We start from the raw sequence: 25,358 nt of genomic DNA on the forward strand, positions 1-25,358 counted from the left end.
GATATCATAACTTTAGATATTGAAAAACCATGGCTTTCATGCAGGTTTTAATAACTAGATGAGAATAATTTTTTTTGGAAAGAGCACAAACATAGCTTCTTTAAAAGTGACATTTTGCATGAAAACAAAACTGTGAAGTAGCAAAATTAAAAGTCAGTCAAAAAAAAAAAAAAAAAAAAAAGTAAGCAAAGGATTTTTTTAATAGCACTGCAAAATCGTCTAAAAATGTGTGAATAGTACCTGCCCTGTCAATGTTTATCACCAATCAGTGCTAAAATAATGGCTACATGAATATTTTTGTTGATATGATATATATCAGACATGGCCAAACTGCGGCTCTTACACCTTAATTGCAGCTCGTGAGCTACTTATGATTCTTTGCCATCTGGAATCTGACTTGTTTTGAATAAATATAGTTTAATTTTTTAATACAAATGGAATTTGAAATAGAAATCATGCAGCGCTATTTTTTTATTAATCACTAATTTAATTTCTGTTATTATGTAGGTAAAAATTTAATAGATTTCAAACTGTCCACTGCAGGCTTATCATCAGAGCAACAAATATGTAAAATTACAAATAATTGGTAATTACTATTCCAGCTATGTTAACTTTTTTGAACAGGTAATGGTCATCAGAATACACCATAACGAAGTTAATCTAAAACGCAATGCTAATATATTTATTTAATTATTCTCCCTAAGAAGTTTTCTCTAAAGTTAATTTTAACTTCAGGCAGTATCTGCTTACATTCCTGTGTGATCCCATTGGGCTGTTGGGGCTGTTCTTTACTAATGCCCTTCATCAGCTTCCACAATTTACTGTTAGATGATCTTGAATCCAGAGCGGCATTAAGTTCATTCCACTTAACACTTTTGATCTGCGTTTACATCTTTTTTAATTGTGCATTTACTCTATTTAGTTTGATTCTGTTAGTGTCACTATGGTCAGAATCCAGATCACTCAGTATTTGTGTTCTCTCTGCAATCAGGGGCTGGAGAACAGGTATTTTACTAGTTAAGTAAGGCCTTTTCCTTTTAAATTTGCCCCTAGGAAAGGACTGGCCAGCAATAGTGTAAATGATCCATTTGAAGGACAGCCAGTCTCTAAGTAAGGGGTTTCGCACACACTAAACTTTCAGTTCGATCAGAGAAAGCATGCCAATTGACACATTTGAAGTTCCAACATCTATTACTGAACTTATAAACAGATTGCCTCCTATTCAGTTCAAACAGAATTGGAAGATGATCACTTCCTATATTCTCAAGGACGCTCCAATTACAGGTGAGGCTGAGGTTGGAGCTAACTATGGTAACACCCAGAGCTTCTTTAGAATTGTAGCTACATGAGTAATGAATGGGAGTTCCATCATTTAAGAACATAAAACCTTTATCATCGACCATGTTCAGCAAATTGTTTTCTCTAGAATTAATACCAGAAGAGCCCCTCATATGATGTTAATAGAACTTGGTAGGAAAAGATTTTGCGGGTCAGTTGGTATTTTATTGAGATCACGGGGCTGATACATATTATGAATATTAAAGTATTATTTACCTCTTCAGTTGATCCTTATACCCAAATTTTCTAGACTAGAATTATCAGTGATATTGTTACTAACATTTATACTCTGATATTTGATGTTCCTGATGAGAAACATTAGGCCTCCACTATTCTTATTTTGTCTATCTGTCCAATAGATATCATAGCCCTTAACCTTGAGGTAAGTATCAGTCCTCAACTTTGTCTCTTGCAGAACTAATATATGTACATCATGTTTAACTCTGGCGGTAGTAGAAGTGATACCGTTTATATTGATCTGGAGTAGTTTTAATGATCTTAAATATTTTGGAGACTGTAACTTATTTTTCGAACATGGCCCTCTACCTAAGCCAGGAGCGCGATCCTTTTTTGATTGCGTGACGATCGAGGCAGCATGAGAAACAGTGGGCGAACTATTCATGGATGGGGTAAGGGGCAGCTTCTATGGACAGAGACCTGGAGCATCGGAGGCAGAAGACCGACTCAGCTCCACTGCCTACAGACTTTAGCTGGACATAATGGAGTGGCCTTCACGCCTTTGGGTGGCCCTACCAGAAGAATATACTCCCGACGTACTTTGCCCACTCCATCCAGTGGCACCCCCTCGCCACAATGAGGCAGTCCGTAGGTCTTATATAAATTGCATAGAGAAACAAAATTACTTTTTAAGTAAAAGCTAAACAAGTTAATAGTTTATTTTTAAATAAATATTCTTTCTCGAACAAGAGTTTCTCTGCAGGATGTGTTGAAGTGTGTAATTTAATTTATTGTTTCTAAAAGACTGCTCATGAGTTAAAAAAACTCAATTTTCTTTTAAATAATGATTTTTATTTTACTGAAATAACATTTTTTATGTAATAGTAGACCAATGAATATGCTTCTGATTTATTTTACTACTACTAAAATAAAACAACAGTAATGATAAATTGAGAGGTATAAAAGAAATTAGAAGAAAATACAGTACAAAGTCCGAAATTCGAACTGGTCGGGACTTCGGCGATTCTGAATTTGTAATTTTTCCAGATAATAGATCATCAATTTAAATCTGGTAAGATGGCATGCAGAAGTTATACAATTAAAAATATGAAATCATATTTTATAAAATAAAGAACAATTATGATCTAAAGGGTATCAAAATTTACAAAAGCAAGCTTAATATTTATTTGTTTACTTTATTAAACATTTCTTTCAATGTAAGTTGTTTAAGATGCTTCCACAAAAATTTCAAAAAGCTTCTTTTTCTTTTTTCTTGTGTCATATACAGTGGACTTTCGAATGTCATACTCCTTGCATAATTTTGAGATGGACATGCCTTTGTCCATTTTTTGCAGCAATTCCTTTTTTTGTTTAATGGACATCAAAACATGGTTTCGCTTTGTAGATCCTATAGCAATTCCAGAACTGGAAACTCTTTTCGACATGATCGAAAGTTCAAGCTTAGTTTTTATAAAATTGCCATTATAATAACAGTCTGCAAAAAAATAATAAGCTGAATCAAATTAGAAGATCAGGGAGCAGCGCAGTCTGCTGCATTAATTAGAATTAGTGAAGATAATTCTAGCCTAGCGTAGTAGTGTCCCTTATACATTATTGACTGTGTATCACAAGATTGTCTTGCTCCTATTGTGTACTGAATTAAGCCTAAATTGTATTAGTTTAGTTATTTACTATATCTGTGTTTATTTCTTGCACATACTTCTAATCCGAGTCCTAAATAAATAAACTGCCATGTATACTTAAGGCTTTATCTAGGGCAGGCACTCGATACCGCCTGGTGTAGTCTCTACAGGTCCTAAATTCAGCTACAAAGCGCTTTGCTATGTTCTAACAGGGTTCGTAGCGGTCCTTATAAGTGCTTATAAGTTCTTATATTTGAAAATAAAATATAAAGACCCTTATAGGTGCTTACTTTTTCTTTAAAGCCCTTATTTTTTTGTTTTTAGTGCTTATTTTTTGCTTTTAGTGCTTTCTTTTAATGAACGCGCTATTTTCCCCCGAACCAAAGCCGGAACTAAATAAACAATTTTTCTTCCTAAGATGGAATGTCAGATGGTGAGTCATACTCCCGGAAATAGCTTTTCCCCCTTTCTCTGCATTACCTAACATAACCTTTGGTGTGCAGGAAGAGTACAGACAGGTGCCCGTCGTTCTATTGGTCAAATAATTGCAAAAGCAGTAGAAAATTCCGCTACATTTGGCATTCTTTTCCTCCCACCCAAATACTACACATGTCTGAATTTCTATCAAGATCTTAAAAATTTGCATTCTTATTCCACTTGGTCATTCTTACCCCCCTCCGCTCCTTCAAGTTACGCTCGATGGTCCGAATATTCGCCAATTTCCAAGTATGCGGGTTAGTTAAGCTTTTACTATTAAAGATGACTGCATGAAGCAAATTTCTGTCTTCCGATTTCAGAAATGTTCCTCTTTTTTACTTAAATTACTTGCAATATCTGTTAAGAGAAAACTGATGTACAATGAAAATTTAGAAAATTTTCAGAGATTAGATTATTTAAATATCAATTTAGATTTAAATTATTTAAATATCAATATGAGTGGAAAAATAAATTGCATTTATTATTAGGTTCCAAGCGAATACAATAAATATGGCTTATTATTATTTATTTTCTCTATTTTGAACTGCTGGTTTAGTTCTTCATAGTTTTTTTTCCTCTCATTGTAAACTAGTTCTGTAAATTGAACTATTATTTAAAATTAAAAAAAAAAAAAAAAAAGTTATTATTTTCCATGGTTGAGATAATGCTCGTTCTCTCTTAATAAGTACTTCATTTCTCAAATTTTAAATTACAAGTCTAATTTTTAAGGTATTGCAGTTGTGTATGATGTAATTAGACAGGTGTTTATTTTTATTCTTAAAATGTGCTTGAAAAGTGCTTATAGGTGCTTATTTTTTTAACTAAAATGTGGCTATGAACCCTGTTTAAATTTTCACCGTGCCTAACTTTGGATCCCAGTGCTTTCCCTAAATCATAAATACTTCTTATCTCTTAATTTTGACGCTTGGTGCTTCCCCAAATTCCAAAAATTTTGTTTTCCCTAAATTCTGCCATCCGGTGCCGACATATTCTGCTGCTGCTTCTGGGTTTATGGTGAATAACACATCAGTTATTCTTAATTAAAATAGCACTAAATGTAATCTTTTGGCATACGAGCTTCATTAACAATATCTGTTTTTAGCATATGAAAAGAAATTTTTGTTGAATTTATCCTCTTCAACATTTCTTAGAGCATTTAAAAACCTATAATCATCACCAAGCGCAGACTTGCCAACTCTCCCGATTTAGGCGGGAGACTCCCGATTTTCGACCGCTCTCCCGCCAACCCGATTTACAATATATTTCTCCCGACTTTTTCTTATTCTTAAAATTTCTCACGATTTTTATGGAACTTGGCTTAATACTTTGTTATGTGAACAAAAAAAGTGATTTTGGACGTCCGAAGCAAATGAATTTTCTCTAGATTATATCTAAAACGAAACCTTGCGAATTAGATAACTTCTGCTTTGTGAGTGAGAGCATATATGTATCCAGAAACGTCCTTCTCCAGTTCTCCAATGGGCATCGTGCTCCACTGCGTGTCATCTGGCATATATTAGCCAATGAGGACAAAACAAGCTGCTATTTGGATGTTCTTTAGTTATTTCAGTCATTTTGTCCTGAGTTGTGTGAGTACACGTGCCTTTGGGAAACAGTTTTAGAAATTATCATCTTTTGTTATGTCTGCGAGAAAATTGAAATACTCGTTTACGTTTCAAAAATCGTACACAGTTGACTTTCCTTCAATTATTTCCTCAAGGAAATGTAATAAATTTGCGATGTGTACTGCCTGTCGTTGCGATTTTTCGATTTCATGGTGGAAGGGCGGATGGTCTCAAACATGTGCGTACACAAAAACACAAGGGCAACATGAGCTGTTTAAAAAAAAAAAAAAAAAATTAAATTTTTCTTCGGAAACAAAAAATCAAAAAGTTATTAATGCAGAATGTCTGTTCTCTGCCTTTTTACTGGAGCACAACCTGCCACTGAATGCATCGCATCACGCTGCAGCTTTATTTAGAAATATGTTTCCTGATAGTGAAATCGCTAAGAAATACTTAAGTGCAAGAACCAAAAGAGGTGCAGTTGTTAAAGAAATGGATTTGAAAAATAAATCTTCAGTTATTGATCGCATTAAAACAACTCCGTTCTGCCTCTCTACGGATGGAAGCAATAATACCGATTCAAAACTGTATCCAATTGTTGTTTCTTTTTTTAATCCAGAGTCTTCAGAAATTGAGTGCAGTTTACTTTCTGTCCCTACTTTGGAAGGACATTTGACAGGCTTTAATATAGCACAGTTAATTATTAAAACTTTAAAAGAAAATGCAGTCCCTCTGGATAATTGCTTAGCACTAGGTGCCGATAATGCACCAGTATTGGTAGGCTTGAAGACTGGTGTTGCAGGTATCTTCAGAAAGAAAAATTCAGATTTGCAGATTATGAGGTGCACCTGTCACCTCTTAAATTTAGCAGCTGAAAAAGGAGTAGCTTCTTTACCAATAAATGTGGATGAACACATTGTTGATATTTATTATAATCTTGAAAGGAGTTCTAAAAAGGAGGAAAAATTGAAACAGGTCCAACAGCTGCATAATAGCAGTTTACAATTAGAAAACTTGGATGAAGTTATAAAATCAGCTAGGATTGACACCCAGTGGAGTTTAATTGGAAAACTGAAAGATGCTGATGGAATTTTAAAATATAGAGAACTGTCTAGAATTATGTTGGCCATCTTGACAGTTCCCCATAGTAATGCAGAGTGTGAGAGGATTTTCAGTGTTGTTGCGAAAACAAGGACTAAATTTAGATCTAATATTAGTGATGACACATTAGAAAACTTTTATTAGTGAAAGCAGGCCTACGTGGCAATTGCTATGAACAAAATTATGAAGTTTCTTTCTTAAAGAAAGCAAAATCTGCCACTGTTTATACCATTTGTACAAAAACTGATTAAAGTTTTTTTTTTTTTTTTGTTTTCTTAAACGATGCAAGTAATAAAAATGTTTTTTATGTGTAAGGAATTTTTGTGTTGCTTGCATTTAAGAATTAGTTACTATTTAAAGTTAATTCATTATTGAAAACTATATTTTCCTCATTTAAAAAGTCTTTTTAACATTGTGAAAATATCCCGATTTCTTAAAAAAATCTCCTGATTTTTGAGTGTCATAGGTTGGCAAGTATGCAAGCGTAATGTTAGCATCAAAGGTTGCCATACTCTTGTTATTCAATTACTAATATAAAAAAAGTTTAGACATCACAATTATTACTGAAGCTGTCATGTATTGATAAACATGTAGTGATGAAAGCAAAATATAATAAATAATGACTCACCAGGTCCGCGCCAGGGATATAAAATAGGTGAATGTTTCCGTTTGAGATGTATTCCAAGTAGATACTCAGCTACGAGCCAAATTATTAATATCACAGATTTCTGCTTACATGATTGTTTTTCCATAACGAGGTATTTTATTTAGTGCCTAAGTGAAATTAAGAATTGGAATTTTTAAGTGAAAATCTCCACATGTTTTATTATGGAAGAAAAAATCAAATGTGCATGCGTAAAGCATTAATAATAAAAAGAGTTGTAATAATTTTTGAGGTCCGAATTTTAGATCATTCTGGATAATGGACGTCCGGATTTTGGACTTTGTACTGTATTTGGTTTTGTTTAAGTTATTTTTTTAAATTATTAATTACATGTGATAATATTCAAATTTGTGATATTATTCAAATTTGTAACTTTTTTAAATTTGTTTAATTTTTAATTTCTTTCTTTTTAATTAAAAAAAGGATATGATTAAAAAAATGAATTAAAAAAATTGTATATATATAAGTATAAATTTTTACATTAATCCTCTTCAAAAGAATGATTTAACTAGCTAATTTTCTCTTGTGTTATAGATTGTAAAAGAAACATGATCTTTAATATGATTTAGATAGTTTATAGCCGATATAATAATTGAGTCACTCAGTGGTACAGATTAAACACTGCTAGACCGTTTTATTTCTTTGTCATTTAGCAAAAAATCTTTTAATTAAAGTATTTATCCTTTGGACTTTGCTTTAAACTTTATTTATAGTGAAAATGTCTAGAACTTCAACTGAAACACAGTTGATGTAATTAATATTTTTTAAAAATTGGCAAGAATACAAAATTTATGGAAGTGTAACAATCGAAAATTTTTAAATTTCTTGTGGTGAGCATTGAAAATAAATGTAGAAGGAAAGAAGAAAATTAGGGAGAAAAGTAAGCAAAAATCTGAAGGGGAATTTGGCTTTCAGAAATACCAAGGGATTTCGAAAAGTTTTATGCTTTTGAATATACTTTCAGAATACTTCAAGGAATTTGAGTGTTCAAAGAGAAAACACTTGGATATGTACACCAGCAAATACCATCAACTAAGCTTGTGCTAACGGAAAAGACAAAAACGATATCATTGCAGATTAAAGTGAAGAGCGACTGGTTTTCGACTATATGTTTGTATAAATTTAAATTATGTTATAGAACATCATATCATCATAAACGGAGAATCTCATGATTTCTTAGTCAAAATATTTGAATATTCAGGAGTTTATCCACTGATGTATGTGGATGTCCCTTAAAGACGTTTTCCCTCTTGATGAAACCAGTCTTTCCTTTCATCTCATGCCTTCAAAATGCTTAGCCTCTAAAGACTGATAAAGGCTCTGACTAAATACTGATGAAATGGATTGAATTGGATTATTAAGCTACGACAAAGCAGGACTACCTGCTTAAAAGGAGAGATGCCTTTGTGAAGAACTTTCTAAGGGAAATTAGCTGGCATACATGTTGCAATGATAAAAACCACAAAAACGTGTATGCAACCAGCCTGTTCGCCGGGATTTGAACTCCGGAGCGAACTACCAGTTTTTAGCGACTTTACAGCTGGGCCGTTTGTGGGCCTTTATGAAATGGAAGGCGATAATTTTATTTAAAATGAATGTCAGAAATACCAAGATGTTTTGAAAAGTTGGATGCATTTTAATATACTTGCAGAGTGCCTGAAGAAAAAAAGCAAGCCATTAAGAAGGAAAAAAAATTTAGTATTTTTTTAAATTAAAAACATTTTAATCTTGCGATTTCAAAAGTAAAATAATTGACTAAAATATGAATAATATTTTAAGAACTAAATGTGGGATGATAAAATTGTGTAAAGCAATGAGCACAATGTTAAAACTATTTAAGGCAATATATGCAAGTCATCCTCCTAAGTTAAAATGTTGGTTATGCATCTTTCTCATTTATATATCTTCTCTGAACAGAACATTGAAAGGCATGTTAATTGTGCTTTACTGTGTTTTCTCTTTTAATATATTCAGTTTTCAGATGCATCGTAGTCTGCGACACAAAGTATTCTTCCGAAAGAAACACAATTCAATTAAATGAAATAAATCCTGGAAAATTTATATTAATAAATATATTTAAAATGCTTAGTTCAAATGAATAAATAGAAAATTTTTAAATAATTATCTGAAGAGACAATATGAGACAATGCAACAGAAACAATTAAAATAAAAGTCTAAAAATTTTAAAATTACCTAAAATAATAACTATGACAAAAATAAATTATAAAGAAAACTATTTGAAAAAAAAAATAAACCATGCACCTTTTATTTAACTTATTTAACTTTATTTAACTTATTTTAACTAATATATGCAGTTCGAATGGGGGAATCTAAATTTTTAAAACAATTATTCGAAAGAAACCATGCAACTTAAGCAATTAAAATGAAATTCAAAAAAGAAAAAATTACATAAAAAATAATAATTATAATTAAAAATATAATATAAAGAACATTATTTTAAAAAAGGAACGATTGTAACTTTTTCCTGCTCACGGTAAAGGAAAAGAGACTGCCATATATTAAGAAGTTTGCCAAGTGAACTATTCTTGGTGCAAACTGGAAAAAAAAAAAAAAAAAAAAAAAAAAAAAAAAAAAAAGCATAAATTTGTGAATTTCTTTGTGAATTTCGCACCAAATTTTATAAAATTTCATATTTAGGCATATTTTGAGTCTTAGAATCGAAATACGGGAAAAAGTGATATGTTATTTCAGGAAATGTCCAATTTTGTGTCAGAATTACTATGTTAGAATAGAGCTATATATAAATCTAATATATATCATAAGTCGCACTTTGGAGACATGAAAAACGCAATTTGAATTTCATCAATCGGCCCAGTAAAACGGGAAATATAGAGCCGTCTCCCTTTTTTTTGTGCAGTGTACATGTAATGCTCCACCATTTTCCCCTATTGCATTAGTATTCTTGCGAATCCTTTATTAAAAAAGTAGGTAATTATTAATTTTTGCCTTATATTGGACAGAATGAAATTGTAAAATGTGGCCATGTCCTTATCCAAATGTATGTGTGGGAGGGAAGGTAGTGTGCTGAAGAATAAAATAATTTGCTGTGTTTACATTCATTCTACACAAATATAGGATAAGTAGTCACAAAATGTTATTATCAAGTATTGTAGAGTATCTTAGACCAGTGGCTCTCAACCTTTTGACTAACGTGTATCATCTAAATAAAAACTGAAAACCTTTAGTACCACCACTACAAAGTACTACTACTACCACCACCACCACCACCACTCTTGAACAAAGCTCAGATTGCTTTAATTTACGAGTGTTGGAGAAAAAAACTCAGTCGAGATGTTGGGGTTTTAATTTTTTAATTTAATAGTTAAAAATACTTTACTTCTTTGCGTACCACCAGTTGAGAACCCCTGTCTTAGACTATTGCAAAAACTGATAGGTACTCTATCTTATATAAAGTTAAAAATGAATGGTGTTCTTAGCATCTCTGAGTGTATTCAGTTTTAAATTTAGTTTCCATACCAATGTCATTTTCAATTACACTTTGATAATGAAAGGAAAAATTTAATTTTAGGATCACAGAAAAAATCTAAAAAAGGTCCACATTATGCTACAAAGATGTTAAAGAAAAAAAAGAGTGTTCGTAGACGTGCTATGCGCCATGTAATGAAGGAAACATTGCCGCTAACATCTGGTGAAAAGTTAGTCACAGAAGCTCTAATTACTGAAACAAAAGCACATGTTGTATGGCAAGTAAGTTATAACTGTTGGAAAATAAAAAAATGTTTACATCACACCTGTATATGATAAAGCTTCAAAATTTTTAAATTATATTTTTTTTTAAGGATGGCACTGTGGAGCATAATATCTTATCAACATCACTGTATCCTGTTCATCACCTTGATTCTCATGAATTCTTTCCTGGTGATTATGTTGTAGATGGCAAAGGTTTGTGTTATTTTTGTGTGATATAAAATTGTAATTTTTGAGGGGGAAAAAGGTAGAAGAAATATGATAAATGAATACTTAATATATTTAATGAATATTTTAGCTGGAATTTAATACCTCATGATTTTTAAGTATTTTTATAATTATTTGTATTTTTTCTTGTTATATTCACTCTGCTGTATATTATAAAGCCCTTTATTAGATATAGCTGAAAACAAACTCCATATGAAATAAAAGTTGGTGTTTGACTTCAAATAACTTCTTTCTTTTTATACTGAATGGTTTCTGAGTGGGCTGAATTTGTAGTAGTTGCATCATTGGAGATAAACATAAATTTGCTGTAAATACCGTATTCGACGGCATATAAGACGCACTTTTTTTCCTAAATTTGGTCTCAAAAAAGTTACTTGCATCTTATACGGGAAGGACACAGGTTAACTTTCAATACTGAATGCTATTTTTAGCCCGGATAAAGATCTAGACACACATAACTTTAGAATAGAAGAGAAACACGCTAATGTGACAATCAAACTTGTAAAAACAACCTTGTATTTAGCGTAAGTATATTGAAACACTCAATAGATTTCGAGGGCAGCTAAAGGTCCCTCCTCATCAGGAGAAATAAATGCCTAGAAAGAAGAAAAATAAAGGGGAAAGTCTCAGAAACGTGGGGTCCTTACCACGTGTAGTGCTGATAAGGACCACGTGTTTCTGAGACTCCTTCCCCTTTATTTTTCTTCTTTCTAGGCATTTCTTTCTCCTGATGAGGAGGGACCTTTAGCTGCCCTCGAAATCGATTGAGTGTTTCAATATACTTACGCCAAATACAAGGTTATTTTTACGATTTTGATTGACACAACTTTTTCTACATCTACATGTGTGTGGCCTTCTAAATAAGGGTGCGTCTTATATGCCAGTGCGTCTTACATGCCAGTGCGTCTTACATGCCGTCAAATACGGTAAATGGTAAGAGTCATGGAAGGCATCTCATTTTTTAATGCATTCAATTCTTTTAGTACATATTTGCCTTCATTAAAATGGTAATTTTGATCTAAATCATTATCATATAATTGTATACATTAAGAAATAAATTTTGATCTAAATTATCACATTTTTTCCTTGCTAAGTTATTGGCTTCTTTATCAGAGATTGCAGCTGATCGGCTAAGGTGTTAAATCTAATGTTTACTTTTATGGTAAAAACTGACAGTTATTTTAAAACAATATGCAATTTTTTTTCGTGGATTTGGAGTGAATAATCACAACGCTTGATGAAGTGTCAGAACTCACTTTATTCTTAAAGCCAGTATTATTCAAGACAGCTCCAATAACACGTTTTACAGTCATCGAAGACCTACTATAAACACACTGAAACGATCAGCAACACAGCCTTCAGGTGATCAGGCTATAACAGTGGACAGCTTCACAGCAAAGCGCCAGAGTTCAGCTTCTGACTCTGCGTAGTCATTCTCAGAACTCCACGTACTTTCGAGACTTTCCACGCTACAACTCACGATGCACTCGACAATACACTAGAGTACAGCTCCCGAGTCCTCAGTTCAGTCATTGCTGGTGCTCAACACACTCTAAAATAAAACTCGATGATGCACTAACTTGCGATACACTAAGAGACTGTTTAGGTGCAGTTGACGACCAACTCTTCACTCACTGACTGCCTATCAACTCGATGGACTCTCACTCAGACCGACTAACTATCAACTCGCTAGACGAGGCACTAACTGACTCGATACTAACTCTCCGCATACCGCAGGGTTCATATAGCTTTTGGCTTATGTTCGAGAATATTCTGGGCTAAATGGGAAAGAATTTGTCCCAGAAGGTTCTCCATCCATCTATGGCATATCTCCAATTTAGTCATCAGATGGGCGATTTCTCGCCAAATGGGGCAACCCTGATATCCCTTGCCGTTTTATGGCAACCCGAAACCTGCTTTGTGGGGAAACTATCTTACCGCACCTGGACATTTCGTAACACTGTCCCCTCCCAAGAACTGCACGTCCTGGGCACTACAACTATTGGTCAGAAGCCGAATAATAAAACAAACAAATAACATAAAAAAAAAATATTTACACTATGTGCAAGTTATATATATGGAATTAACCACATAACAATTTTAAATAATATGAATTAAAGTTCAGAATGAATTTCAGCCTCAATCTTTTCATTAAGTTATACTCGGGTCAAATACTTTTTCGCTGCAGCTCTGAGATGTATTTCTGTTTTGCGTATCACAGTCTGAAGATTCAGTCCTTTCAGACTTTTCATCCACAGGAAGGTCTGAAACAGTTTTTTTTTTTTTGTTCACCACTTTTTTTTTTTTTTTTTTTTTAAGCAACAGGTACTGTTTATTTCCTCTATTTCTTGAAAACCAGTTCCGATGTTTCTAGTAGAGACATGAACAGAATCCAATCCTTTACGAACAGAAGTATCCTGGTTTAATGCTTTCAGGATGGGCATTCCATATATGCATTCCCTAAGAACGTCTCTTACAGCCATGCATCCCATCCATGCATCACTAGAGATTGCATTCAGAGGACGGGTGATGTGTATACGCATTTTAAGCTGGAAGCTTTTCTGAAGGCCACTAGATTGCATCCTATGTCCATTACTTTTGAAATGAACACAGGTTTAGGTTCCTGACCTTGAGCTTGATATATTCTGCTTGACTTTTAGTATTAAAGTGTGCTTTTAGGGCTTGACTTTTAGTATTATTTAGTTTGGTATTTTACTCATCAGCTGTTGTGAGGGTGGGGGGAGGGAAGGAGCGTAAAACAAGTGGGCTCTTTAAATCGCTGCATGCTAATGAAGACATTTGCGTGTCTGATTTATATCCAATTCTTTTTTTATTCTATTTTATCCCTCTACTATGTACGGTCTTTTAGGGTTACTGTGTAGAGTTCTTTTACGTTTTGCATTGCCTTTAGATATATTTCTGTTTCTTCTCTTTTTATTTCGGAAAGCCTCACCTCCAGTCCATTATGGTGCTATTTATCAGACGAAGAATACCCTCATGTGGTTAATGAACCATTTATTAATGCAAATGAGAGTGATGATTCATTTTCTAAGGAGTTAGAAAGTGATACTTTCTCTAAGAGTTAGAAAGGGATACTTCTCCATGCTTTGAGATTTACCACAGTCTTCATTTTAAATTTTTTTACTTCTTACTGTAAATAGTCTTTATTGTGTTGTTTAATTAATTTTAAACTTTATTGATGGATTTTATCAATTAAAACTTTGGAATAATTTGAATAGCACTTCCGAAAATTATTTTACAAGATAAACAATTTTTTAAATATATTTTCATGTAAAATAAAGAAAAAGATGTTATTAAGTGCTAATTTTAACATATATAAGAGCTCAGTAATTAAAATGATACCAAAAATTACAATGCTAGAAGCAAAACTTTTTTTCTGATTTTTTTTATAAAATTAGGCTTAGTAAGGCAAAACCTCTGTCTTATACGGTGAGTGCCTTCGATTCCCTTCCATCCCACACAAGCATCAAACAAAGGTGCACCATCGCTAAAGGGTTAAATAAAGTCAGTGTCTGTACAGCTTATTTCAGGAGATACACAGTTCGTGAAGTGAATGTATTTTCTCACAATATTTGAGCATTCTGTATAAGCTGTACATCAGCTTCTTCTATCTTTGCATCACATGTATTTACAGATGGTTCAATATTTGCTAACAGTGACTTCATAATTTCACTATCAGTTTCAACGAACTTAACAGTCGCATTTCCACTCTCTTCGACTTTCACTTCAGGCGCTTGAGAATCAAAAACTTCTTTCCCTTCTTTTATTTCTTCATCTGTTCGTTTTCTCTCTTCAGTTTCGTTAAATGGTTCATCCTTCATTTCTTGATCTTTCTCAGACACTTCACTAGCTACTTACTTCATTTCATCCTTTGATTCTTCAGATGCCACTTCTCTCATTTCCACATCTTCTTTTATGGCTCCAGTTTCTTCTGTAAGCTCCACTTTCATCTGTGGGAGTTGCTTTCACAGCTTTTCGTGGCCAACATTTATCTCTTCCAGTCCGGCTTTCATCTCAGCTCTCATCTCTTCATATCCGGCATTTTATCTTATGTCTGGCTTTTATCTCGGCAAAAAAAAGCTATCAAAGTCTTTGTTTTCTCTGCAGGCAGCGTCACTGGCATTCACTCGCAAATTCCATTTCTGACACTAGTTGTTGCGTACTTTTCTTCCTTCATGTATGTACAGGTTCATGGATTTAGTGCAGGGGTGTTTGTGCTCCGGGGATTTTGAATTTCAAAAGAAAGTAGGAATAATAATGAATTGTTTATTTTGATCTGGGTAATTTTGTTTGCTTTGAAAGCAGAAAACGCAAGGTCAGTGTGGTGTGGTGAAAACTTTTCCTTTCTTTCTCCAAAGGCAGTGATAATGCGTGAAAAGGGGGAAAAAACTTTTTTTTTCTTTCCTTATTGCGAGTTATGACTCATTCCCCCGGTTCTCGGACATTCTTTTCTGCATTCTTTTCGGCAAGTAGGCACGGCAGAAAAAAAAGGGAGAGACTTTGTTCGACCAGATGTGCGATCACGTGACTCTGGGTTCAAAGGTCTTATCTCTCCTGGCATGGTGCCAATAAGTAGAGAAGGGCGATTTTTCGCCATATTACCTATTTGTCATTGATCGCTTCTCAACTTTTTTTTTCTCCGCTGTGTAAAATTTTCGTTTCATTTATTGATGCACGTGTAAATTTTTCGTTTGGTTTATTGAAATATTTTTTTATTTATGAACGCAAGAGAATTTCACTATAAAATTTCTCGATATAAATAGTGATATTATGCAATTAGAAGAAGGTGTCCGGAATGCATTTAGGTGGAATTGGATTGAGCGGAGAGATGGTAATGGGGATACCATCGGCACATGGTGCAAGAAAATAAATGTTGCTGGACAAGCATATTGTGTTTTTTGTAACTCACTGCTGAAGTATGGTGGGGAAGGATTCAAGGCTTTCACAAATCATTCTAAAACTGTGACGCACATAAAATATTCAAAGTGCATTAGACATTCAATGACTTTAAGTAATTATGCTAATTCAAAAAATACTGATGACTTACTGGAGACTGATGCTCGGCCATTGGATATAGTGACAAGAAAAGCACGCCAAGAGGTATTAATAACTTCATTTATCGCCGAGAATTCTCTTTCTTTCAATGTAGCTCCCAATTTAATTGAACTCTGCAAACAGTTGAGCCGTGATCAGATGGCACTAAACTCGTTGGAAATGTCCAGGACTACTGCATGTTACAAGATGAAATATGGGCTCGCAAAAACTATTAAGGAAAATATCATTAAAACTTTAAAGGAGACTCCATTTTATCTAAATTTGGATGAAAGTACTAGCAATGCTCAAGAAAGTATACTGGCAATATTGGTGCAGTTTTATGACAACAATCAAAATGAAGTTGTAGTTCATCATTTTGCATCTCTAAAGATGGAATCTTGCAATTCAGAAGCTGTTTTTAAAGCAGTTGTTAATACTATTGAAGATAATAATATTCCATGGGCAAACTTAATTAGTGTATTAATGGACTCATGTAACACCATGCGTGGAAAAAAAAAAGGGTGTTGAAACCAGACTACGATCAAACAAAGCACCCCACTTATTAGATATTGATGGTGACACATGTCACACAGCTAATAATTGTGCAAAAAAAATTGCTTCATGTTTTGATAGATACTTAGAAGATTTATTTGATGACATCTATTTTGATATGAAAAGCTGCAGTAAAAGAGAAAATTTTTTCAAAATCTGTGAATCCCTTGCCATTAAAAAACTTAAGCCCTTGAAGAGACCAGACCATAGGTGGGTGTACATTTTATGTGTTTTAGAAAGAATCAAAGATCTGTGGGATGCTCTTATTGCATTTGATTTTCACTACTTGGATAAAACTGATAAAGGGGATTATTTTTCTTATGTTGAAACTGTATACAATAAAAGAAATATTTCTGCAGCTCAGAAAAAATTGTTGAAGGGATATATTCTTGCTTGCATTCCCAACAACTCGCAAAGGATGCTTTAGCTCGGAAAAAAAGAATACTAAATGGGTTATTTGTTATGCAAAACAAAACTTTATTGCATATGGCATTATATTCAGCAGTATTACCAGAGTTCAACACATATATTAAATTATTTGAAACAAAACAAAACAAAAACAAAAAAAAAAAAAAAAAAAAAAAAAAAAAAAAAAACAATGCTTCATTTAATACATTCCAGTATTTATAAATTGATGGCAAAATTTTTCTCTTTTTTTATGAAGCCAGAAAATATAGAGTTGCACATCTTATAATGATTTATTAAAGGTTGATGTCACAAATCCAGAATTCCATCTACCTAGCAAAGTAATATTTATTGGTGCAGAAGCTTCCACTCTCCTGAAGAAATTATCAAAAAATCATCCAATAGCAAAAGAATTCCAAATTTCTCTGATGAAAGCTTTTACTAATACAGCGCAGCATATGAAAGAGAAATTACCCCTTAAAAATTCATATCTAATTAATTTTACAGCATTAGATCCAGAGCTAAGAGGTAAAACCAGTACAATATTAGCTTTTGAAAAATTATCGTCTTTTATGTCCCATATTTTTAGTGATAATGAAAAGTCAAAAGTAGAAGCTGAAATAAGGTTATACCAGTGTGATATTGATATCACCAAAGAAATGCTCTACACATCTGATGAAAGTGGAAATCAAGTCAAGTGTACAATTGATAAATATTGGTCTAAAGTTTTTAATTTAAAAGATGATTTCACAAATGATTATAAGTATCCTACATTGGCTAAATTAGTCAAAGCCTGCCTTAGCTGCTTTCATGGCCCATTAGTTGAAAGTGCATTCAACTTAATGGATACACTTGTCACTGACTATAGAACCTCTCTTAAGATTGATTCCCTAGATGCGGTGCAGACTATTAAATATGATTTAATGGCTTCTAAAGAAACCTCATGTGAAAAATATGGCTCAAAAAATCCAATGACTGATCCAATTCACAAAGATCTCTTACTGAATATGAATAGAAGTTGGAAAACATATCAAGAGGACTTAAAAACAGGTATTTCACATGAGTCACCTATAAAAGTCTCTGAAAAACCTTGTACATTAGCAGAAAAGCAAACTGCTTCTACCTCTGCATGTGCAGTTCTCGGGGAAATTTCTTCAACTGTAAATGAGGAAAATAAAAGTCAACCTTCCTGCAATTATGAAGTTCACCACAAAAGAAAGACAAGCCCACAAACATCAGAAAATAAAAAAAAGCAGCAGAAATTAGATAATTTTTTTTTTTAAAGAATTAATTCAGGTAATTTAAAATATTTACATAGAATGTAGTAGTTTATATGTTTGAAAATGTATGGTTATTAATTTTGCAAAAAAAGTAATTCATTGAACTTTTATAATTAGGTCAGTCAATACTTCATAATTGTAATTTTTCATTTCTCTCCCCCTCTTCTCGAAACTCCAAAATGTCGGTAAGTAAGTCCGTAAAAGTTTCAGGGGATTTTTTGGGGTCCCACAAACAGCCCTGTTAGTGTGAACAACGACGATACTTGATGAAGTATCAAAACACACTTTTTTAGCCAGAATTATTCAAGACGGCTCCAATAACACATTTGACAGTCGTCAAAGAACTTCTATAAACATGCTGAAATGATCAGTGGCACACAGCCTTCAGGTTATCAAGCTATAACGGTGGAGACAGCTTCACGGCAAAGCACCAGAGTACAGCTCCCAAATCTGCTCGGTCATTCTCGGAACTCCATGTACTCTTGAGACTCTCCACGCAACAACTCACGATGCACTCGGCGATACACTAGAATATAGCTCCCAACTCCTCGATTCAGTTATTCCCACACCTCAATACACTCTAGGATATAACTCGACGACGCACTAACTCACAATACACTAAGAGACTGTTTTGGTCCACTTGACGACCAACTCGGCACTCAGAGACTGAGTGTCAACTTGATGCACTCTCACTCACTCTCCGCATAACCAGCAGGGTTTATATAGCTTTTAGCTTGTGTTCGAGAACGTTCTAGGGCTAAATGAGTAAGAATTTGTTCCAGAAGGCTCTCCATCTGTCTATGGCATATGATCAATTTTGTTGCCAAATGGCCGATTTCTCACCAAATGCGGCAACCCTGATCTCCCTTGCCATTTTATGGCCACCCTAAACCTGCTTTGCAGGAACCTATCTTACAGCGCCTGGACTTTTCATAACAATATGTATGTAAGGTAAAAAATATGTAAATCAGCTTTATACTTTAATTTAATAATAGCCTCTTAATTCCCCATTTTTAATCTGGGTATTTTCTCTTTATTCTAAAAAAAAAATTAATAACATTTCTGGACTGCATCATTTTTAGATAAATCTGTGCCAGAGCTTGCATAACGATCATGACATAGTTAATTGGGAAATTGAACTCAGCATTTGAGAACTGAAACTTCTCAACCTAAACCAAAACCTTCCTCATAGCGATCTTCCATAGTGGGTAAGATGCACACTTTGCTTATATTTCTCTTCCTGCTTAGATACCATTTCGACATGCTCTCTGCCTATCACAGTAGTATTAAAAATTGTAAATGTTCTGGAAATAGTGACAGTTAAGAATACCAAGTAAATTGTAGCCACAAATGTGAATTTAAATAAAAATGGAATTTGATCTGCCTCGACTGCCAGGTTTCTTATTCATTATGAATCAGCATTCTAAGCAATCAAAATTCTTCTACTTCAGTATATATCCTCTTCATCATGCCATCTACATGCTTTGCAATCAGTATTTCTGCATCTTCATGTACCTACATTAGTATTTCTCTAAATTTGGTTTCATTACATGTATTTTAAATTTGTTTAAATTTAACATATATGTATATATATATATATAATTTAAAGAAAGGAGAACTACTTGTCTATCACCTCATCCCAACTTACTTAAAACTACGACGAGCAAGATGCCATCTTGAACAAATTTCTTCCTTCTTCAACAGACTACCACTCCCTCACACTAAGTCAGGTTGTGCCAACTGTCAGTCACTTTCCATTGGCTCTTTTGTCATGACGTTTCTTCCCCTTTTACATCATTCTGCCTCATTGGTTAGCTACTTTCTTATCTTTTCTGGAGGCAATCGTCCATTTGTATAAACATGTCTCTTCACAGTAAATGTCGCTGATCAGGGTCTGTTTTTTAAAATGTTTCTTCTTTCCCTTGTTTTAATATTTGGTCATAGCGAGACCCAATTTTATTCGCTTTATATTTTAATTTTAATTTTTAATTTTTCCTTCGTTTACAAAGTTTAAACTCTTTAAGCTAGTAGGTCCTCCCTAAAAAATCTTGTATTTTTGACTATTTTGACTAATAGCACTTCACTATTTATTTTATTTTGTACATTTGCCTAACCAGGCCAGTTTGTATAGTTTTTTTTTACACCATTAATATGTTTTTACTTTTACAAGTGGACTCGTCGGAAATGAAACAGAGAAATTGAGACTAAAGTTTTTATCTAGGTTATTTTATCAGTTTAATATTCAAAAATTTTCGTGTAAAGTTTCAATTTTTTGTTTTGACAAAACACGATATGGAATTAGCTAGATTTGAAAACCATTATGTATTTACTCTGAAGAGTCAGTAATGAGATTCGAATTGGGCTAATTTACCATTTACTTCTTTTTTGTAATTTTTGCTTATGTCTTATATAACAGTTGTATTTTTATTCAAATGTTTAAAGCTTGTCTTAACTTTAATCAACATATTACTTCCAATTTGATTTGAGTTTTAAATACGCTTTTTATTTGTAAGTATTCTAATGATAATTTCGTTTGTTTTGTATTGACACTTTTCATTGCACTTTGTTTTAACTTATGTTAAAAAATTTTTCACCAGAACCACAGTATCACAACGATATTTAAGCAGAAGCATTAAGAATTTTCTTTTTCCTTATACAGTACAAAGTCTTTAATCCGGACTTCGGTGATTCCGGATTATAAGTTTTTCTGGATTATAGATCAGCTTAAATCTGGTAAGGTGGCATGCAGAAATTATACAATTAAAAATATGAAACCATAATTTATGAAATAAAGAGCAATTATGATGTAAAGGTATCAAAATTTATAAAAAAAAACAGCTTAATATTTATTTGGTTACTTTATTAAACATTTCTTACAACGTGTGCATGTGTAAAGCATACATTACGCATAGTCGAAATTATAAAATTGCAGCCAGAAAACTATTGGATATGTATTTGTGATATTTAAAATGACGAGGAAATTGATTTAATTCATTTCAGAGTACATCGAGATGAAACACTACATTTAGTAAGGAATTATAAGTTGAATAAAATAAAAACATCTGCTCTGAAGATGAAGATAGTGCTCACAGATCAACTTCCAGTTCATTGCGTGCTGCGATGCCCCCCCCCCCCCCGCAGAGCAGCATGAAATTGATAAACAGATTTTGGAATAGTTAGAGAAACAAATCACCTCTCTGTCACTTTCCTCATCCCTTTATCCAGTTTTTGTAGCAATTCCACTTTTTGTTTAATGGACATCAAAACATGCTTTCGCTTTGTAGATCCTTTGGCAACTCCAGAATTGGAAACTCTTTCCGACATAATCGAAAGTTCAAGCTTACTTTTTATAAATTGCTCTAACAGGCTGCAAAAAATAATAAGCCAGATCCAATTAGAAGATTAAGGAACAACACAATCTGGAACATTAACTGAAATAGATAATTAGATAATTTTGAGCCTAGCTTATACCATCCATTGTATATTAAACGTGCATGCATAAAGGTATTATGCGCATGCGTAAACGCATTATGTGTTTACGCATTCGCAGAAAGTTTGTAGCTTTGTGGTCGGATTATAGATCATTCCGGATTATGGACTTCCAGATTAAAGACTTTATATATATAATCACTTTTGGAAATTTTTATGTTTTTGAACTTTTTATGCTTATAGAAAATGGTACGTTTCGCAAAATGCAAACTTGTGTATATCATTTTAAAGAGAATTTATTACTGAATTCAATACAAAACACAAATTTCAATTATTTGCAAAACAAAGAACGTTATATGTACTTTAATATAAATAAAAAACACAGTTATGAAGTGGTTTGTAATATCTAGCTTTTCTGGCCAATCACTGTTCTTGGTCTGAGAACCAATCAAATGTTAGTAACTGCCAGTAGAAGCTGACATCATGCTTACACTTGAAACAATTCATTATTTTGCTTTGTTCTGTAGAAGGAGGACCTGTTTCTTATACACTGCAATTAGAAGTAGGAATTTTTGTAAAAATTTTTAATATTTAGTCAAGAAGCAATGACATCAAATAAAAGAGTAGATTGGACACCTAGAAAGAGATGTAATATTATTGTGTTACAAGAAAGTGGTCTTTCCTATGCTGAAATTGCAAGACAGGTGGGTGGTTCAGTGACTACATCTGGAGTCCGAAAGTTTTCTTTACGATATCAAGAGACAAATTCAATAAAAAACAAAGAAGGAAAAGGCCGAAAAAGGTGCACCACATCTATTGATGACAGAAGAATAAAAAGACTATGTCTCCAAGATAGAAAAATGTCATCAGCGGCCATCAGAAGTGATCTGAATGATGCTGGTGTTTCTGTCAGTTCAAGAACAATCAGGAGAAGATTAACAGATGTTGGACTGAGAGGTAGAATTCCACGAAAAAAGCCTTATCTTAATTTTCAGCAACGAAAAAAAGACTACAGTGGGCAAAGGAGCACATTAATTGGACAGATGATCAGTCTTCACAAGTTATATGGAGTGAGGAAACTAAGATATTGTTATTCGGTAGTGATGGGCGAAAATATGTAAGACGCAGAATAGGAGAAGAGCTACATCCTGACTGCATTCAAGCAACTGTGAAGAACCCAGTTAGTGTTATGATTTGGTCATGCATATCAGCAGATGGTATTGGTCGCCTTCATGTCATCAATGGGACTGAATGCCAGAAAATACATTGACACTATTCTACAACCAAAACTTCTACCTTCCATCAGAGATCTCTTTCCCAACAATGCTTCATTTATTTTTCAGTGGGATTCTGCTCCTTGCCACACGCCCAAAATATCGAAAGAGTGGTTTCGTACAAAGAGCATTAAATTGTTGTCATGGCCAGGAAACAGTCCTGACATCAATCCTATCGAAAATTTGTGGCACCGTTTGAAAACTCTTGTCCGAATGAGGCGCCCTTCAAATAAAAGGGAACTAATTGAGGCTGTAATTGTTTCCTGGCATCATGTAATAACAAAAGAAGAGCTTAAAACTCTTGTTAGCTCAATGAAACGTCGATGTGAAGCTGTAATAAAAAATAAAGGGTACCCTACTAAGTACTGATAACTCACTGCAATCATCACTATCTAATGTATATTGATAACTATTATCGTTTAACTTTTTTTTGTATTGCAAATAATTGAATTTTGTGTTTTGTATTGAATTCAGTAATAAATTCTCTTTAAAATGATATATACAAGTTTGCATTTTGTGAAACGTAACGTTTTCTATAAGCATACAAAGTTCAAACACATAAAAATTTCCAAAAATGTCCACAATTTTGGCCACCACTCTATATATATATATATTATATATATAATATATATATATATATATATATAATGTTGTATGATCTTAAATTCACTTAGTGCAAAATCAAGTTATTCTACTACTTGTGCAGTAGCTGCAAAGTAAGTTAATAATAATTTATTTAATAAAGAAATATTTATTATATTATCTCCTAAGATTAATGTTAGTAGAATTATCTAAAAAGAGTGAATCCATAGTTAATAAGTTTAATTCCGAAAATTGTTTTAAAGTAACTTGAATGTAAATAGTTAAAAATGTTTAATGGGGACTTGAATTAAATCATGAATTACAAAATTTCACTTGTAAAAAGAAATTAAATTAAAAGCAAGTAATCATTGCCATTGATCGGAAATTAGTTGACTTTTCAAGGGGAGCAAACCAACTCCCTTTCAATGAACAATAATTAAGAAATAAATACGAAGGTGTTTTGTCCTTTACTCAAGTAATAAGGCGATGCCAAACTGGCAATTTAAGTTAGGCCAAATATTTCCGTGAATTAAAGGGATCAAGAACCAATGCAGAGCACCAAAGAACTCATTCTGATTAAGCATTTTTGCTAATTCAATTTTGAGTGAAAAGCAATTTATTTGATAAATTACCTGAGTAATTGTCCCCCGACACCCTCGTGTTTATGCATTTTAATTCAAAACTATTTGTAAAAAATTAAACATTGGAAAATGGCATTATGAAATAGAACTCAAAGTAATTGAAATAAAAATTAGAAAATGACGAAATATAAGAAATATAATGCCATCTTAGCAAAAACAAACCAAAAAATACAAATTGAAATTTAAAATATATATAATAAGAAAAGGGAATGTACATGAAGATATAAAAGGCCAGAAAAAGCATTAATTAACTTACGTTCTTTCTAGTAGGAAGTGGGCAAAGTGTTCTCTTCGCATCTTACTCACAAGGGTTGTGTGTCTGAAATTCTTTATCGACAGCGGGGGCTTTGAATTACTTCAGGCGGTGAAACTTGTGTGAAGTAATTTATGAGAGAGGGAGTGACTAGAATGCTTGCTTTTAATTTAATTTCTTTTTACAATTGAAATTTTGTTATTTATGATTTAATTCAAGTCCCCGTTAAACATTTTAAACAATTTACATTCAAGTTACTTTAAAACAATTTTCGGAATTAAACTTACTAACTATGAATTCACTCTTTTTAGATAATTCTACTAAAATTAATCTTAGGGGATAATGTAGTCAATATTTCTTTATTAAAAAATATATATATATATATATATATATAATATATAATATAATATATAATATAATCTTTTTTTAAAGTGTTAAATCTGTACTATTCAGTATGCATTATATGACTTAGGTATAACATACTTTTCTAAATTTTATAGGCAGATTAACTTTTTAAGATTTTTATATAAATAATCTTGTATATTATTCTAATTGAAAGCTAGTATTTCTGTTAGAATTAAAATGTTGAATTTCCTTTGATATTTATTATATAGTACAGTTGCAATTAGCTCCATAGAAAACATTTCTCTGTTAGCTTACAAATATTTGGATCTTGTCCAAATCTTAATTATCATTGTGCATACTTTTTTTTTTTTTTTTTTTTTTGGTGAACAGTAGAAATCTCTTGATCTTCAGTATAAAAAATCACATGTTTGGGGGAAAGAGAAAAGTGTATCTGTGTTGTTTAGCTCAATAGGGAAAGTCATTCAAACTATGTCTATGTATTTTCATGTTAAGTGCATATTTTACAGCTGTTACCATTTGCTGTTAGATGGCAGTATTGGATATTTTGATTTTTCCCCCCCTTTTGCTGTTATTATTTGTAGAATAGATAGAGTGACAAT

The 25,358-nt window shown here is 32.8% G+C and overlaps 1 protein-coding gene across 2 annotated transcripts in view; it reads left to right on the forward strand.

Moving 5' to 3' along the window:
• LOC118196453 ((E3-independent) E2 ubiquitin-conjugating enzyme) overlaps positions 1-25,358 on the forward strand; it is a 194,985-nt gene that overhangs the window by 69,949 nt on the left and 99,678 nt on the right. For both annotated transcript variants that reach the window (XM_035367911.2, XM_035367912.2), the window contains exons 8-9: positions 10,516-10,694; positions 10,787-10,889. In XM_035367911.2, coding sequence (XP_035223802.2) covers positions 10,516-10,694; positions 10,787-10,889 — 282 coding nt within the window. The remainder of the gene's footprint in view (positions 1-10,515; positions 10,695-10,786; positions 10,890-25,358) is intronic.

Source organism: Stegodyphus dumicola, chromosome 6 (genome assembly GCF_044657685.1).
Source record: "Stegodyphus dumicola isolate Sdum_Otavi_A_Nest chromosome 6, ASM4465768v1".
NCBI lineage: Eukaryota > Metazoa > Arthropoda > Arachnida > Araneae > Eresidae > Stegodyphus > Stegodyphus dumicola.